Source organism: Podarcis cretensis, assembly GCF_951804945.1.
Source record: "Podarcis cretensis genome assembly, chromosome: 6".
Taxonomy (NCBI): Eukaryota; Metazoa; Chordata; class Lepidosauria; order Squamata; family Lacertidae; genus Podarcis; species Podarcis cretensis.
In genome coordinates this window covers 57,876,378-57,895,596 of record NC_137175.1, presented here as the reverse complement: position 1 = coordinate 57,895,596, position 19,219 = coordinate 57,876,378, and the positions used below count along the sequence as shown (strand labels likewise).

The window sequence follows — 19,219 nt, the reverse complement described above, 5'->3', positions numbered from 1 at the left end:
TGGGAATACATCATCTTAACATCTTGATTGATATATTTAGCTGCAGACCAGAGGAAGTACAAAACAACAGCATTAATTAAGACAAACATGTAAAACCCAAACAAGAACTGACATCATACAAGTTATTCAAAGAAGCTGGGGACAATATAGCACAGCAAACTGAACTGAATGTCAATTTTGGAGACTCAAAATCACATTGAAATTCCTGTTTAATCTTAAAGCTAACTGGGTGACCTTGGGCAAGACATAATCTTGCAGCTTTAGCTAACTTCACAGAATTATCGTAAGCATAAATGAGATTAAAATAATTGCAAATAGCTTCTTATACTGAAAAATATTGTGGAAGCAAAAGCATTTCTAGTTACTGTTCCCTTTGTAGATGGCATTGTTAACAGTATTCCAATTCTTAAGTGTTTTACATAACTATATAGCTTAGGAACACTGCAGAAACACTCGAATAAACTGCTTTATACATTCTCCAGTTGCCAAAATCAAAACAGAGATCATGTAAAATTAAATAAATGCATGTTTGTTCCACATATAATGAAAAAAAAATCATATGCTATATTGAAAATCTCTGTAAAGGTAATAGGGCCCAAGCACAGAAAGTCCATTAGTTAGTATACTACTGCCAACTGTATATACTGTTCTGGGTAAAACTAGACAAAATGAGAAATGCATGGTCCCATTTCACATGTCTTTTTTTGGGAGGGGGGGATAGCAAACATTAAGAAGCTCATCAGGACTGGAGCTGCAATGCTTAAAAACTGGAGTTTGTCCCTTTCCCCCGCACCATGGTTCTTCTTATATACATGTTACAGATGCTGCTATTTACCAGAAAGGAAAGTTGCCACTGTCACCAATGGCAGCTTCTCCCTCAGGGCAAATAGCAGTGGAGGGTTCACACCCCCTCCCCCTCCCCCCAATTTATTTTTTTAAAGCAGGCCACATTAAAGGAGAACATGCATTTCTAATATCATCTAGCTTGGCTGCCAGTTTGCAATCTAAACCATGGCCGAAATATAAATACTTCATCAAAGTGCACCTACTGCCTTTTATACACACACACAAACATAAACCAATCAAACCTATTTTGGCATTCTTATGGTAACAAATTTGCAGTGCTATACCAGTTTAAGGTGGTGAGTGTTTTAAGAACTCTTCAGCTGCAGTAGTGACTGGGGAGGAAGCAGAGACCCTTTCTGGGGAGCAAAATCTGTCACTACAGCATTCAGATGAACTGCCCTGAGATCGGTGGGTGAAGGGCAGTATGCAAAATTAGTAAATATAAATAATAAATGATAAATGAAGAGCTGCAACTTCTCCACCCACTGAAGAACGGCTGGATAAAGAGACAGATTCACCCAATTCAGCCACATGTGGCTGACGATGATATCGTCTTGGCACACAATGCTCAAAGCCAGCAACAGCAAAAGCAAAAATCCTCTCAAAATTTAGTCCTCACACTCCCCAAAAGGGGCTGCTTTTTGCCTCTCCAACCGTCCTTCTTCCAGCATCCGCCCTTCAGGCTGCTGTGGTGCTTTCTCAAACAGCAATCCAGGAATCATATCTGCTTTTTGCAAATACATCATTTAGCACCGTAAAAAGGGAAACCACTTAGGAAAGCAATTAGTCTATGAGTTATACCCACAGACTAAAACCATTTTCGTTTCTCAGAAGAATACTACAGCGTGGATAAGTCCTAAGAAAGCCATTTCTATCAGCCCAACTAGCGAATAAATGTTGGCCAAAAAAGGTAACCAAATCACATTAACTCTCAAATAGCACTTTGATTGCTTCTGTAGTTGGAGTCATTAAACACCAAAGGTTGTGTTTTTCCTTATAAAAGCTATTTATTTATTAATGGCATGTGGTGCCACAAGATGACCATTAGCTGTGATGGCTTTAAAAATGGGATTAGACCTTCCATCAATTAGTCTAACAATGCCTATTAGTTATGATGACTATATGAAGCCTCCATGTCTGGAAGCAGTATACCACATTACTAGGTCTTGGGGAGAAAAAGTGGGCGTGGAAATAGCCTACTTATAATCTCCCCAAAGGCACCTCTTTGGTTTATGTGAGAAACAGGATGCTGAACTTGACAGACCTTTCATCTAATCCAGCCAAGCTCTTTTTGGGTTTGCCTGTTTCCATTGTTACACTTTTCATGCCAGAGAATGCCCTACTTGTACAAATTATACAATGATAAATCCTATCGTTATAGCACGCATTCACAACAGCGGAACAGTGAAGTAGCATAGTATAGGAAGGAAAGTGACTTAGCTACATACAAATCACGTAACAGGGAATACAGCAATCACAGACAAACAAACCACTTGGGAATTTAATTTTACAAAACATGTTTGATGTTTCAGTATTGTGTGAATGCCATTTTTTCTTCTCTCTCCTCAATGTACACATTTAGTAATGTAGTTAGCAAGTTCATAAGCTCTTGTATTCCTACAACAACCCACAGAACCTAGGGAGGAATACACCTACCAAACCCCATTAGAGGAAGGCTTCCACAACAGGGCTTTCCCCTCCCACACATGCAACATCTATAATTTGCTCAAGGGGTTGGGAGAATCACCAAAACAGCACACAAGAGCAAGGGATCATTCCATCTGGGAAACTGATATGCTTGTACAGATGGAACATTTGTAACAGCGTGAAGCTGAATTCCCCCCTAGTTATTTGTGATTACTCAGGGAGTTTACTGTTATTATTTTGTGATGTAAACTAAATGCTAACACAAACGACAAGCTGTAACCAATATTTGTTCTTGGTTTACCACTCATGGTTCATCTGGAGGAGACAGACCATGAGCCTGGGTTCAAATGCAAGGCTAAGCCGAACTATGGCTTAGTCCTGGGTAGCGCAGTGGCAGCAGGAGCAGGGGAAAAGGGGAGTGGTCACAATCCCCTGGACCCACACATTTGCTCATTTGTGCTAAGCCACAGTTTATGTTAGTATTATGTGCAAATTTTAGCCATCAGCAAAGTCATAGGTATAGGAAACGAACAATTAATCAGTGTTGTAAAAGCTAGTTAAGACTTGAGCTAACTAGGAACACAATGAAATGTAACACTGAACTTAGTGTAAAATGGGGGATTGATCTGGGAGTATGTGCATTCTAGGTGGCAAAAGAGCAGATGGAAGCTGATTACTTCTTATCCACAGACAGCTAATCTTATCTGTACTAGCTCTAGCTGCAAGCAATTCTCACCTGTGAATTATATATCTATGCAATTGTGCCAATGTTTGACACCCAATTAATACAGGGATATCATTCATGTAATCACTGAAATTTTTAAGACAATTATTTTAACTGTTTCTACCTAGAAAAAAATCGTAGATTTCTCAATATCCTTTTCAGACTTTTATTCCCAGCAAATGCATAACAGATGTTAGTTACAATTGAACAGGAAATACGAAGAAATACAACCAGAGTCACAGATCCAGATATTAGTTTGCATCTCCAGCCCTAACAAAAGTTACTCACCTTCATTTTGTTCAAATTCATCTAAAACCTTATCAAGGTTAAAAGCCTCTGCCTGGAAATAGTTCTCCATTTGTCAGGAAATGCCACCCAGCTCCTTGTCTGAACCTGTCAAGCAGACAGCCAGTTATGAACTTCTAGCAATATTCCAATGTCCCATCATAAGATTTAGAGATTATTACCAAGCTTAAAATTTAAGCTAGTTTGACTATTTCCTATAAAATCAAAAGCATTTCCCAGTATTACAAAACTGTGATGATGAAACTGTATTGATCCTCTAATTCCTAATACCTCGTCCATATCAGCCAGATATACAAATAAATTAGAAGCCTTCTAGACTAAGAAGGGACTTAAGGATTTATTTTGGTTTTATCAGTTATTTGCTGCAAGTATTATTATTATTATTTTTTAAAACCCTAATAAAATCATATTGTTCCTTTTCTTTCTAAAGACGGGAAGGGGAAACCTAACTCACAGATCTAATGGATGGAAGGGGTTAGGGTTGCATGGAGGAGCCCCTCTGATGGCAGTGAAGATGTCTCCAATGGGGAGGGGGGACGTTATGTGGGAAAGCTCCATAGGCACAGTTCTATTTTCACTAGCAGTAATCAATGTTAGGCCCTGAAACAAGGCACTCCAAGGGCAGAGTATGACTGGCCGAGACATGATCAGGTCTGCGTCCATGCCACTCTGGAACTGGTATATCTAATTTCCCTCTCCATTAGAACCAATGGGGTGATTCTTTTAAAAAAGAAAAGGCTCCCTGGGAGCCAAGAAGAAGACAAGTCTGTCCTTACACCTCCAACCTTGCCAGTGCTAGCCAACATGGGATTAAAAATAGAATACAATCTGTCACTTCACACCCCAACCTACAACTCACTTGGAATCACACTCTTAGCTAACTTTTGGAAATAAAAGTCTTTTGTAAGCAACTTAGAGAGTTCTTGTTTGAGTTGAGTAGTACAGTGGTACCTTGGTTTAAGAACAGTTTGGTTTAAGAACGATTCAGTTTACAAACTCCGCAAAACCAGAAATAGTGTCCTGGTTTGCAAACTTTACCTCTGTCTAAGAATGGAATCCGAACGGTGGAAGGGCAACGGCAATGTGAGGCCTCATTAGGGAAAGCGCGCCTTGGTTTAAGAACGGTTTCGGTTTAAGAACGGACTTCCAGAACGGATTAAGTTTGTAAACCGAGGTACCACTGTATATAAATTTGGTTAAATGACAGCAGGATGACTGGCATGATGATAGAAAATGTACCAATCTATTCTTTTATGTATCCATTAAAACTAAGATCCTATGTAAAATATGAAACATTGCAGGACTTCCTAAATGAACACATTCAGTGGGCTTCACAATGGCAATTATTAATAACTTTGAAACAAAATTAATATGTATCAACTACTGAAACCAATTTACTGCCTAACACTGCCAGCCTCCATTAGTATCTACTCCTTCTACCAAAGCAGAGCTCCCCCATTCTACCCACCAGATCAGGTGTGTGTGCTCTAGTGGGAGAGGGGGAAGGGCACTGAGCTAGCACGGGATCTACTGGATCTTCATCGAGCCCCAGTGCCATCACGGTGGCATCAGTCCTAATCTAGACCCCACCTTCTGCATCGCCTAGTGTTGTTTTAATTTTTGTAAGCTGCCTTGAGCCCTGGTTTTGGGGGGAAAGGTGGGGAATAAATAGACAAAAGAATAAAAACTAGATTTGTCCAGATTGTACAAGCACAGCTAAAACACAGAAAGCTAAAAAGTTATAATCAACAATAGCTGAAAAGTAATTAAACAACAATGGAATTAAAACAATGTAAAAAATAAATCTATTAAAATACAGACGGTAAAAACAGCACAACACTATTAAAAACCCTTTCCTTAAAAGCAATCAGCTCCCAAAGGCCTGCTGGAATAAAACAATCTTCACCTGCCAGAGGAAGGACCACAAGGACAGAGTTCAGTCTAGGCTCACCAGGAAGGGAGTTCCAAAGTCTGGGAGTAGCCTCTCCGGCGTTCTCACAAAAGGTGCCTGTGAGCGTGGCAGGAATGAGAGAAGGGCCACCTCGAACATCTCAAGAGCCCAGATAGGTTTGTATAGGAAAATACCCTGGGCCTTTAGATAGCCTAGGCCTAAGCAGTATAAGGTTTTATAGGTCACAACCAGCACTTTGAATTGTGCCCGGATACAGACCAGTAGCCAGTGGAGCTCCTTGGGCCCTTTAAAAGTTTTCTAGCACTTTTCAAAGGCAGATCCATGTAAAGCATGTTACAGTAATCCAAATGGGATGTAACTAAGGTGTGTGTCACTGTGGGCAGATCAGATATCTCCAGAAATGGGCACAGCTGGCACACTGGCTTTAGCTATGCAGATGCACTCCTGGCCACTGCAGAAACCTGGGCACTCAGGCTCAGGGTTGCATCCAGTTACTAACTCAGACAGAAATCAGCAGGATTTCAATTAGTAGTGACTAAAGTATCAAATCAGGAAAAAATACTGTATTTTTTCCGTGTATAAGACTAGGGTTTTTTTTACCAAAAAATTAGGTTTAAAATTGGGGCTTGTCTTATACATGGGTAATGCTGAGGGGTGTTTCCTTAATTTGGAGTCCCCAAAAATAGGAGGCGTCTTATACATGGGGGCATCTTATACACGGAAAAATATGGTAATCAGTCTTCTGACCACACACACAACTCGATATCTATGCTTGACCCAAGAATGCTACCAGTCGTTTCTCATCCATATAACAGATTTGAACTACAAGGACGCATTGGGAGATGTTACCTAATAAATATATCATCTTGGTAACTCCCCAATGGCCAAGTAACTTTATAAACCATCTCTACATAAAAAAGTTTTGAATGGATGAGGTGAAACAATAATTGCAAAGAGGAGTAGATGTGACAGTTCAGAAATCTTTACTTTATACAAATATATATTCCTTTCTTTTCCACAGAACATTTAACAACCCCACAGGAAACAAAGCTATACTGAAAATCACTGACTTGTCCAAAACTATCTTGTGAGCTTTACTATAGTATGGGCTCTTGACCATTTCAGTCAAATAAATTATATAATGGACATTTTAAAAGATGACTCCTGTTACTTCAATAATATTTTGTCTATTGTGCTTTGAATTCTTGAATCTGCAGCATCTACAGTATCTAACCTAGATTAATGCATGACAGGAAACAGCATTTAGCCTAAGGTTTGCCAACCATATAATCCTGGTGGACTGGAACAACAACTCAAAACAAGCCAACATATTAGCCAAGGAAGTAATACTATTTCACACTAAAGTCTTAAATGTAATGTGACTGATATGACTTATTCAAGATCAAGGACCTTATAGAAATTAAAAGAGATTTGAATATCTTACAACAGTGTTTATTATATAGGGAAGGAAATCTGAACACAGAATTTTAAAATTAACACTGTAACGATAAAGTGTAGTACACACAACTGACCCGTTCCTGCACACAGTCAAGGGATCAACCAATTATTTAACCAGAAGCAAAGCCTGCAATTTTTAATGCCACCATCCAAATAGACATTGAAGAAGTCTGTGCTGGTGTGCAAAATTGTAGGCCTTGCATGCAGACTATGAACCAGACAACCCAGTCATTCAATATATGTAGCCTCACAAATGAAACAAAAAAGCTAGCTTGTTATGTGCACCTTTCTAAAACTTTCTCCCAAATCTATCCCACAAACATTTGTGCTGGAGAAGGCAACCAAAATACATTAAATCAAGAACTTAGTGACAGTGCCTGATTCCACAGCTAGGTTTCAAGGAAAAAACCAGAAGTCTAAAGAAAAAGCAGGCAAACTTGGCCTTAAATACACTTCAGTTCACAATCCGATTAGTACGTATGTAATATTCACAGCACCCATTTACTGCAAAAGCACAGCTAAAAGTTGTTAAATTTACAGTACAGATGGCAACCATTTCATGTGGGCGATCCACTTCTAACCTGCTGTGTACGTCGGCATAGCACATATAAGTGCACCACCCCTCCACCTTCTTCTGGGTCCAAAAGGACCAGCGCGTCAGCAATCATGCCCAAACCGGTCGCCACCCATAATAATTTTCTTACAAACAGGAAACTCTAAACTTTAAATTTTTAAATGAATGATTCTATTGCAGAACACTATTGTGGCCAGCAATGATAAAAGTAACAATATATTGAGGGCCACAGCTTCCTTGTCCTTGCTTTAAACAAAACACCCTAGAAACATTACTAGAAATTAGACTGATTCATAACTCTTATTGTGGAAGGCTCTGGGGTGAAAAAAATGTTTTCCTGCTTGGTTGTTTGTTGCCCTAGAAGGAACAGCAGGCCAGAAACTCAATAAATAAATAAATTTCTGATCTGTTTAGGACTGCAATATAAGAAGCATACCAAGGACGCAAATTTAAAGGCGCTCTCTTAATTCAAATATTCCAGATGTATACTGTCATTTGCCATCCTCTTACCTTTTTCTCCTACACATGCATAAAGAAACGAATGAACCAATGTCTATCCATGATATACACTGCCCAATCAGCTAGTTGAATTGAATCTGTATATTCTGCTTGATCCTAAAAATGAAACAAACACCACATTAGAATTCCTAAAGCAGCTATTAGTTGTATGTAGTTTAGCTATTTTCAGCCTGCCTCATCTTGAAATCCAAGTTAGGGTAAGATTTTCCCCCTCTGAAACCTATTAAAAACAATTTGATAACACAACCTTCACTCCACTACATTTAAGTGGCCACCAAAGAAAGCCCCCCACCAAATAGATACCAATTATTCCCTGTCTCCAACACATGCTCCCAAATCTCCACAGCAGTTACACAGATGAACTATCAACTATCCTTTCCCAAATAAGGTGTAGACAGCACACATCTGATCTCATGAAGAGGCAGGAGGTAAGATGGGCTTAAACTAGTTTATTATCAGTGTCCTGAACTGCATCTAGTTTCTTTATGAGGCCATGCATCCTTGTGTAAATGTGCTTCCTGAAACACAGTCAAAAGCAACTTTAGAAGAGTAACCAAGCCCTAAGACTACAAAGGCATCACAATAAGTTGCTAGATACAAACTTGAAAAGACTTGCCATTTTCTCACTAGCTTAACTGGTAACACTTGCTTATGCCTACAATAGAAATTTGTACTTATTCATCTCAGGTAATAAAAGATTTGGGCACCTTATAGCACCTAATCTATAGTGGTTCTCACTTTCATTAGGAAACATTACTTTCTTATTATAATAAACCAAGTTTTCTGTGATAGGATTAACGTTTTACCAGACTAGCTGGAGACTAACACCAAAGTATGGAGGAAATAGTCTTAAGGAAATAACTAGGAATACGTTTTTGCTACAAGTACGCAGAAGATGGCAAAACATGAGGGCTGCAACTTGAGCTCTTCAATGTATCCTTGTTGCTAGATTGTGTATATCAGGCCCGTCCAACTGGTCGATCACGATCTACCGGTCGATCTGACCTCTGTCCCTAAAAAAAGCTCAACTACTCTGATCTCTCCCCCCAAAAAAGCTCAACAGCTCTGGTCAAATCCAATGGGTAGATCACTGCCAGTTTATTTATAGTGGGAGTAGATCGCAGTCTCTTGGACACCCCTGGTGTACATCTTTCCACAGAAGCATTCAACTAAGCCACCTGGTGACTGTCCCTCTGGTTAGTGTACCTTCCCTCCTCTCTGACTCAAATTAATAGTGTGACATGAGAAATTAAATACCAAAACCAAATAAATACAAATGTGTAATGTGTAATGGAAAATAATCATACAGAACAGGAGTATCAATTTGACTGGCATACTTCGATGCCTGCAGACATTTTAAAAATGGCAGATCCAAGTGACTTCTCCAGGGCAAAAGTCTGGGCAGGTCCTAGGCTGCCCAGACAACAAGACCCCCTCTCAGCCTTGCTAAGGAAAGCAGAGCAATATGTTTGGTACCAGCTTGGCTGCAGGAGTTGCCAGAAGGAGGTGTACAAAACATTATTCAATCATCTTACAGACTCCATTCCAGATAGGTGTAGGGTTTACTCCTTAGTCTTTTCTTCTCCTGACGATGTACCACGAGGCTGTGGGTATGTGCCCACCACACTACAAAAAATACATTTTCAACACCACAGAACCACTGTGTGTATTCACCGACTACAATAAAACAAGAAATTATGTCAATGGGAATGGGCCCTAATCACTTCATTCCTACACACTGTTCTTTCCCTAGGGCTGGATGATATCTGGTTTTCACCATCGTGATATACCAGCTAAATGCTGTGATATACAGATATATAACGATGCCTGAAATAAGGATGGAACCTCGTGTCAGTTTCTGAATGGGGTGGAATAGAGAGGGAAAGCAGAAGAGACAGACCCTGGAGGGGGAACCCCCACCCCTATATTCAGAGTCATAGCACAGGGAGACAGACAAACACATGCATGCATGCACACACACGCACATGCAGAAGACACATGCAGAAGACAGTAACAGGAATTGAGAAGCATTGACTAGCTTCACGGTTTTTCCCACCTTGCGGGAAAGCTGACCACAGAACTGAGGGCATGGGAGAAGAGGTAGTAGCAGGGATGGGAGCAGAAGGTGGTAGTGGGGGAGCAGCTCTGAGGCAAAGATGCACGTCTGCCGCCTCCCTCAGTGCAAGGAGAAGGGACTGTGGCGCTGGGGAGAGAGGCGAGCAAGCGAGCAAAGCAGGGAGATGGCGGTGCGCTGTTTGGCCTGCCCCTCTCCAAACTTGTGTGTGTGTGATTTGGGAGTTCCCTCCGGGCTCTCCAGGCTTGCGGATAGCAGCCTGCACCCCGAAGCCTGGGGCGCACTGAGTAGCGTGGGGGGGAAACTAAAATTTTTTTCTTTATTTCCCCCCAAAAAACCTAGGTGTGCCCTATGGGCCGGTGTGTCCTATAGGGCGAAAAATACGGTATTTTGTGTTGCTTTTTCCTATTCCTGGTTCCATCATCAATAGAGACTTTCAACATTGTTCTCCCTTCCTCAGTAAGTAGAACATGAAACTCTCAAGGTCATGGGTTTGAGCCCCATGTTAGGCAAAATATTCCTGCATTGCAGGGGGTTGGACTAGATGATCCTTGTCACCCCTTCCAACTCTACAATTCTATGATCAATAATTACGGAGACCAAACGTGGAGAGGTGGAGAGAAATTAGATCAGAGTTAAGCATGAGTAGAGCAAACTGCAATTATATAGGGAAAATGAGTGATGGATGTTATGCCAAAGTGGTGATAAGTTGAGTAGTGTGCATATTTTGTGGTGAGTAGACATTTTACTAAAAGGCTATCTGGGAAATGGCTTATTTTGGCGTTTCAATGTGCAGCAGGCATATACATAAAACTTTTCTTCTCATGAAGATTATTCATGACCCAATAGTCCCATGAGCCAACGTACACCAAGGATGCAGAATATCCAGCAAAAGGGCATGGCAGCATGACAACAAGGTGAAGAGATAAACAACACAAAAGAATCATTATGCCATCTTCACTCTCAATTTAATAGCAGAATGAATAGGAGGACAGGGAGCGATGTAAGGACTGGGAGATGCAGAATAATTAACTTCAGTCTTATGAATTTTTGAATGTTGGTGCGAACAGTACTGCAAACATAAGACAACTAAACATCTAAACAAGCTTTCATCCTACTGATCCTACATAGTAATTGTATACCAAACAGTGTACAGCCAGCTAGGTGAACACAGCTAGGAGTGAGTTCAAAGCAAAATTTTGACACAGCAAAGTGAAATCAGAAAATATGAAAGTGCTTATAACGAGGAAGTGTCATTCATAGCTAGGCACAGCTATTAGGAGATTTGTACAGTATTTTGATCTGCCTTTTACAGGGAACATTACGGATTTCTATGTTTGCTATATTATGGGGGGGATCAACACAGCGGTTTCTGACAGTTACAGATGTTCTAACAAAAAAGGCTATATACCAGAAGAGACATTTAACGTATCTAGAAAATTGATGTATTTGAATACTGTGCAATAAAGCAAAATACAACCAATTCATAGGTTTACTTCATATATTTATATGAATTTCAGTCAATTTAGAAGATGATTCTACAGCATACATTAGCTCAAAATGTAATCATCTGTATAAAATTTTAAGAGTGCATTGATACAATAAACATGCTTTTTATTACAGAACACTCAAGAAGCACAGACTCAAATGAAGTCTAATTTTAAGATCATCATCTGATGGTAAATGCCTCTCCCCCATAGTCAATGTATGCGGGAATGTAAGAGATTCTGGTTTCCCATCTGCCACTCCAGTGACAAAACAAAAGCTATTGTGCTTGAGACATGCATTTAACCCTTCTTCTTTTGTACTGGCCTAGATCTGCACTAAAGCAATTGAAAGTAATGGACCACAAAAAGTAAACAATGCTTATCCAAGAAGTCACAACAGTATGCAAACACAAAAAATATATAGGACCTCCTATTTTAGTTTATAAGCACCAGTTGCAGTAAAAACAGCACCTCTAGGCCAGCTGTTCCTCTCAACTGAAACAAATGTGACAGATAACTGTATGAGGTGAACCAGACAGGAATTATCCTCCCCCCACATACACACTATGCAAAATTTGCAGCAGGAGTACTTGCCTCAGGTACACTCACTAAGAAGCTGACATATGGACCAGCTTTCTTAACATTTGCACCAAGACAAAAACACACACTGCCTTTTATTACATTTCTGGATACATGCTTTGTTTTCCACAGCACATAAACTAATCTGTTTTTTAAAAAAATAATTTGTAAAGTAGCAGTACAATCTCACTGTAGGAGCTGACAGACTGAACTAAAACAAACCTTCCACTCAACTTCTTAGTTAATTAGATGGAGGCAGTGAAGGTTTGGTTTAAAAAAAATTAAATGGGTCATTTAATGAAGCTCAATTTCCACAGCTATTACTAAAAAGATGTCTACAAACAGAGTACAAAGGCCGGACCTTCTGAGGCCAGATGCCTTTAAGGAGTTTGAGAGCAAAGCATTCTTTTTTCTACAAAAGTCCATTATTTCCCCATTATTCAAAATAGGCTTAACCTACCAGTACTGAATCTTTGAAGTACTGGTAAGCAAGTCCCATTGACAGGAACTTGCAAAGTCTGTATATAATTAGGGTCTTGCTCTTAAAAGCTATTTTTGTTTAATCAAAAACATACAATATATATTCCGTTGGGAAAGCGTACTTGCGCAGACTTCTTTACAATTCCAGCTACTGTTAATTACCTTTATCTAAAGATTTATTATTTAATCTAAAGGACTGCCTCCTCCAATCAGAGCAGTCCTCATTAACATCTCCAGGAGAGATTCTTCTCTATGTTCTACCAGTGGAAGAGAGGTTCCTGGTTGAGATGTGGAAGACAACCTTCTTGGGATCACATCTAAGCTGTGAAAGTTCTTACTCAAAGGAGGCTTGTTTCACCCAAATAATTGTCTAGTACATAGTGAAGACACTGTTCTGGGGCAAGTTTGGCCTGTTGGACGGATGTGTTTATTGTACTGACTCCACACACTTTTATTGTACTGACCCCACAACCCTGCTGTGATATTCCCCAATCTTGCTTGCATAAAAATATGCAATTTTGTTTTGTTTCTTTCATATCCTGAGCACTGCTTTTACAATGAAGGGGCAGGAAATAAATACTTTAAACAAATAAATAGGTCACAGTACTTATGACTCAACTATTTTCCTCATATGCTTATTGTGATTGGTCATCTTGAAGAGAGACTTACTGGGAATTAAAATAAACATACATGTAATCATAATCAATCACACCCTATGACTCTACTTCAGTAGCAGCTAAACCTGCATCCTAAGCTACATAGCTGCTAGAGCTTGGCTCTAGGGAATTGGCTCTCCAGTGTTTCAGTCAGGAGTCTTTTCCAGCCCTACCTGGAGACACCATTAGCAGCAATACTAAGCTTGGTGGACCAATGGTCTGACTTCTATAAGACAGCTACCTATTGTCCTTCTAAACACACAATGATGGAGAAAATTAAATACTGTATTACTTTGAATAGAATTCAGTTGTTGTTGCTTCATTGGTGGAGGAAATAAATTCCCTCCTGCAAACCCCCAGAAATTTGCTCCAAGGGGTTCCCCAAAACCTCAGCAAATTTTGCGGAGAAGGCAGGGAGGAAGAATTGCCGGCCCTCTAGTTCTATAACAAATGCCTTCCATCGGCAGAGAAACACTGTTTGCTTCCATCTTTCACATCTTCTTACATAAATTAAAAGGTTTAGGCAACTACTGTTCACTGAGCATTTCAAACAGTTTCCACAATTTCACTCTTGGCCACATGCTCCAAAAACCTTTGCACCTGGTTTCATTTAGCAAAACGAAGTCAAAATTACTAGAGACTTGTTTCAACACCTTTGTATAGGGCTTGTAAATAGCCACTTGGTCTCCTGTGTGAGTAAAAATTGCCTTCAAGCCACTTGATAAGGATATTTACAACAAATAAACTGTGTTTATTTTTACTTTAAACCACAAACTACTAACTTAAGCATGCTTGGGCTGGTGGCTTAAAAACTGACTTAATACCAGCACCATGAAAAAAGTATAGCGCCCTAATATCCATAACTTTGCTTATACAAAGGTGGTATAAACTGAGAATTTTAACATGGCTTATGGGCTTCCATTAGAGCATCTGGTTGACCACTATGAGACAGGGTGCTAGACTACATCCAGCAGGCTCTTATGCTCTTATTAAAATGAAGAAGATTAGTCAAGTTATAACCTTCTAGCTCTAACAAAGCAATTCTATGCATATTTACCTAAAAGTAAATCCCACTATGTTTAATTAGGTTTATTTCCTTGTAGGTGTGTGTTAAGACCGCAGCTTAAGTAGATTAAAGTACTTCCATAACCCTTCGCACAGGACCATTCACAACTACAGGGATACATACATTTTTTATCACTGTTTCTGCTATTCCAATCCTAAATATTTACCTGCAAGCCTGTTTTGAAATATTATTCCAAAATAAATATTGTTAGTTATACTTTATCCAAACAGTTAGATGTTGGCTTAAAAATTCTTAGCTGTTAGCAATCCTGCTCTAGTAAGGCATATTATTTGCCTGTTGACTTCAGCATATATTTCTGCATCCATTTACATTTTTCATCTAAGGAGCCCAGTGGTCTAGATATACACTATCATTTTCAAATGTAAAAGAACAATGAGAACATAAATGCTAGAATACATGCTGAAAAGCATCTGCTCTGAATAGTTCATCCTTTACTTATGCACTAAGAATTAATTTATTAAAATAATGTAAAGCCTGTCTAAGTTATATGTTAAATTTTATTTGCTTAGATTTAGAGCTGCATGGATTATGGAAGGATTAAATATTTTGCATTTTTAAAAAGAAACAGCCTAGACATTCACAATCTTTAAATAAATTTCAGTAAGATTTCAAGCATGAGACTAAACCAAAGCCTAGATTTGATGCCATGAGACACGCTGCAATTATCAGTGAAGTAAAGTTGCTTTTAAAAAATCAGATCTCTATGGGGCCCTTTAAATTTTGGTCAAGTGAGGACTGCTTTTTTAATGAAATGCTTCTGTGCAGCTGAGCAACATTTAAAGGACCTCTGGGCCACTGAAGAACCCTCTTAATTGTGCCAGCATTTACCAGATATCAAAATCTAAAGTTTTTTGTCTACTGTACTAAGTTTAATCAAGTGTAATTACATTTTTAGTTTAGTAAATCCTGGCCATTAAATTATACTGATATAAGGCATGTGATATTAAATCCACACCAGAGAAACAAACATTAATTCACTACCACATATGTGCATCTTTGTGTTGCTGATCAATAAAAGCAGTTTTATCTATGTTGGGCCAAGCTCAGACAACCTAACAGTTTTCAGTACAATCCAAATAAGCACTCCACTTTCATGCATCTATATTCAGATTTTGATATTTTACATAATAAATATATTATCCTTCTAGATGTCTATGTGCTAAAAATAATCAACCTGCTGTCCTTATAACCTTTAGTGTGACCTCCATGTTTCCCTTACTCACTCTACCAGGCTGTTTGAAATTTTGCATCCATCTTAAGTCACAAATAAATAGCAGCAGGTTCATATATGAAAATCTGCACTAACACCACAAGACCATTCAAGTTTTGTGGACATTTTACATGTGGAACTTCACCTTGTTTAAATATATTAATAAATATATTCTGTTGTCATATATACTTCTATTTCAGTACATGAAAATACTATTTGTTTACATATATGCAAAATACCTAAACATTCAAACTTATCAAGGTAACTCCCACCAGTTATTCATGTTACAAGATATGCATTCCCTCCATTGCAACCAGTCATCTGGACCTACTTACCCACATCCACAGAACTAAAAAATACCTGAATTTTATCACCAAGGTGAGTATCACTTAAGTGAGCGCAACAACAAACACAATTAAAAGTAACCTTGCCTCCTGATAAGCGCTCTAGTTCGGCAGTTATGGCACGTTTCAAATTATTTAAATAGTGAACAGACTGCAACAAACGACGCCAGAGCAAAGGAAGGTACTTCGGGCACAAAATAGGACACCTTGACAGCAATATTCCCGTCAGATCCAGTATGAGAAACTTGGGCTGCGAACAAATGGGAGCTGCCTGTAAAGCAGCAGGACAGGAAAGAAAGGGGATGCAAGAATGCACAACTGCAAAAACAAGCAAGGACTGGGAAAAAGCGATGCATATGCTCTACGGTGGGGGGGGGGGGCTGGATGTATGGGGGAGGGGAATCTACTAATTAACAGAAGCGGTAGGAGAAGGCTTGCTCGCTCGTTTGTTTGGGGCGGAGGCGCGGGGGGCTGCCACGTCTTCTCGCTCGCCCCCTGAGATATTAAGAGGGGTGGGAAGCGCTCTAAATGGGAAGCCAGGAACTCCTCGCCGAAGGCTTCCCGGTTGCCATGAAGGGAACAGGGCTCTCTTCCCCCCAAGCCGCTCCATCAGGACAAGCCAGACAAACAAGGCGAGGGATAAGGAGGGACGAGAAGCTCTTCGCCTGCTTCTTTATTCTCAAGGTCCCAAGGCTTTCATGGTCCCTAGTAGGAAGGAGGGAAAGTCGCGCCCCTAAGGTTGGGGGGCGGCGGAATTGACCCAAGGTGTGCTGTGGGGGAACGCGCTCCGACCCTCAGTTATGTCGCCTCTCGCCCCTTTCGGGCCACCCTCCCTGGGGGAAGGTTCCCTCAGCTTCCTCTCCTCAGGATCCGTGGGGCAGCCCCCCACCCTCCACCAAGAGAGGCTCCCTTCTCACGCCGCCCCACAGGGGCCTGGGAGAGGATGCCCGGCCTTAGCGGCCCGACGGAGACCGGCTAAATCGGGAGGCGGCCAGCAGCTTACTCACCTCGGGAGGCGGCGGCGGCGGCAGCAGCAGCAGCGAGCGCCGCCGGGCCTGCATGTCGGAGAGGCTCCCCTCGCTCGGCTCCCGGGCAGGCCTCTTCCCGAGCTCGAGGAAGGCCAGCGCGGCGCCTGCCCGGCCTCCCGCTTGCCCGCCTGTTCCCGACGGCGAGGGCTGCCTCCTCTCCTGGCTGGCTGGGCTCCCTCGCCCGCTCCGAGGCCGCCTCAGCTGCCGGCAACCAGCGCCCCCTGGCTGGCCTCAGAGGCAGCGCACGGCACTGCGGCACAAGCGGGGAAGCCTAGCCGGCCTCCTCAGGCGCGGCTGCGTGGTAGAGCGGCGCCGCGGGGAGGGAGCCGCTGCCGCCGCTCCTCGTTTATTTCTCCGTTTCCAAGCGGAAGCCCAGGCGAGGCTTGCTAGGTAGGCACCGTCCGCCTAGGGAGCAAGCAGCCGCGCGAGCCTCTGGGAGGCGGAGTCGCCAGAGGGCAATTTGGATGCTTTGGGAAAACCCCTCTCGGCGCGCGAGGAGGACAAACAACTGGCTTGCCAGCCGCCTAAGAGGGGAGGACTCGGACATTGCAAAGAGACGGAGGGGGAGGCGTCAACCTTCCGTCGCAAGCAAGGACGCAGCTGGAAATCTCTGCGCGTGTAAGCTACGCGCGCGCGCCGCGGTGTGCTCACGTTCGGAATAATGTGCTGCACGTTAGTTCATGCAGGATTCCTGTTCCTTGATGCAGATTGAACTCTCATGCAAGCACCCCTTTGCTTTTCCCAAACCCCTTTTTTATTTTTGCGTTGCGTCCCTTTGTTCCTAAGAGATCGGCCAGTGTGTGCTTTATCATCCCTTGGCCCCTTTTGGTGCATATCTGGTCAAAATAATCAGGTTATCCTGCAAAGTTTCAACTCGATGTCTGCTATCTAATTCTTAAAGTAAGCTTGTCTGGAGTGGACACAGATAAGATTTGTCTGCAAATCCTAAGCAATTAATGGATGAACTGTAAAGGTGAGTCATGCTGCGTATGACTTAAGTTTAGCTTATATGCTGACATTTTGGTAAACTGCCTTGAAGTCATTATGAAAAGCGCTGTATAAATGTTGTAAATAAATAATGCATATCAAATTATTACATACTATCCTTGTGGATCTGGTTGGTTGTCTGCAATGTATTGCAAGGCTATATTTTGTGGTACAATAAAATATCCTTGTATTGTATTTGATTTTAGCACACTTGTGATGCTCACAATAAACTGAGTCTCTTTAAAAGCATTGCAACGATCTGTGACATGGTGGGCGATCCGACTCTGAGATGGTGCAATTGCATACACATCACACAATGTTGCAATCATCAAATGATACTGTGTGTGTGTAAATGTTTGAACGTATCAGCCCTTTTAGTTAGGTCCAAACACAGAAATGTATTGCACGGCAACCTCACACTGGTTTTCACCCAAGACAGATAAAGGATCTTCAAGGATATGTCATCAATGTTGAGTAATTTTGAGTGGAATGGCATGTTAAGGTTCATTTTAGATAATTATAGGAAGACATATAATGGAATTCAATAGAGGAGTGGTACAATCATAGCAGCAAGAGGAAAAGTTTATTTCTGAAGTATCCTGTAATTATAGGAAGTGCCAGGGAGGAAATTGAGTAAGGAGGTGGTTACTTGAGCATGGACAAGTATTTCAGCGGTCTTTAGAACAGGGTGGGGAACACTCCAAGCCTGTCTTCCCTTCGGGGGCTCTCCCCATGCCACACCCCTTTCCCAGACACATGCCCTTTCCTCAGGCCACCACCAACTCTTTCCATGACAGCTTAATGCTTTTGCTTGACTAGAATGTGTTTTTGAACTCCAATAATACCTCTTGCTTGCCTGGATGGAAGACAGAAGAACTAGCTTACTGTACAAAGCTACACTTCATATTTGTTGCTCTGCCCATGTTTCCTTCTGGTCCTACCCACCACTGGCATGTCGTCCACCACCACCATGCCAAAATTTGCCAACAAGGGAATGTAGCCCTCTCCCCAGTCCAATAAACAGTCCCCAAACTAGTAAATTTGTTTAGGATTTCAGCCTTGAAAGTCCTATTCCTAAGACATATGTCCCACTGAAATCCACGAGAGACTCCTCACCCCTACATTAGGTCATGTTGAGGAGTGAAAATAGTTATTTGACAACTTTTAATGTGAGGGGTTGGGAAAATCATAGTGCAAAGAGACAAAGAAGTGGGGTGGAAGAAGCAGCTAGGTATGTAACTACATATGAGAATTAAAAGATTTATTTTTACAGGTAAGTGACTTTGCTTTGCTTCACACAC

The 19,219-nt window shown here is 41.2% G+C and overlaps 1 protein-coding gene across 4 annotated transcripts in view; it reads right to left on the bottom strand.

The window, feature by feature from the left end:
- Positions 1 to 17,114, bottom strand: part of ZFYVE9 (zinc finger FYVE-type containing 9) — a 47,988-nt gene extending 30,874 nt beyond the window's left edge. Inside the window, exons 1-3 of one of the 4 annotated variants that reach the window (XM_079981893.1) lie at positions 16,907 to 17,114; positions 7,978 to 8,075; positions 3,506 to 3,610 (exon numbers count right to left, since the gene is read on the bottom strand). In XM_079981893.1, the coding sequence (XP_079838019.1) occupies positions 3,506 to 3,575 (70 nt within the window). In that variant the 5' untranslated portion in view covers positions 3,576 to 3,610; positions 7,978 to 8,075; positions 16,907 to 17,114. Of the gene's footprint in view, positions 1 to 3,505; positions 3,611 to 7,977; positions 8,083 to 16,906 lie in introns of all 4 variants that reach the window. The other 3 variants (XM_079981892.1, XM_079981894.1, XM_079981895.1) reach the window with 3 other exon arrangements.
- Positions 17,115 to 19,219: the final 2,105 nt, after the last annotated feature.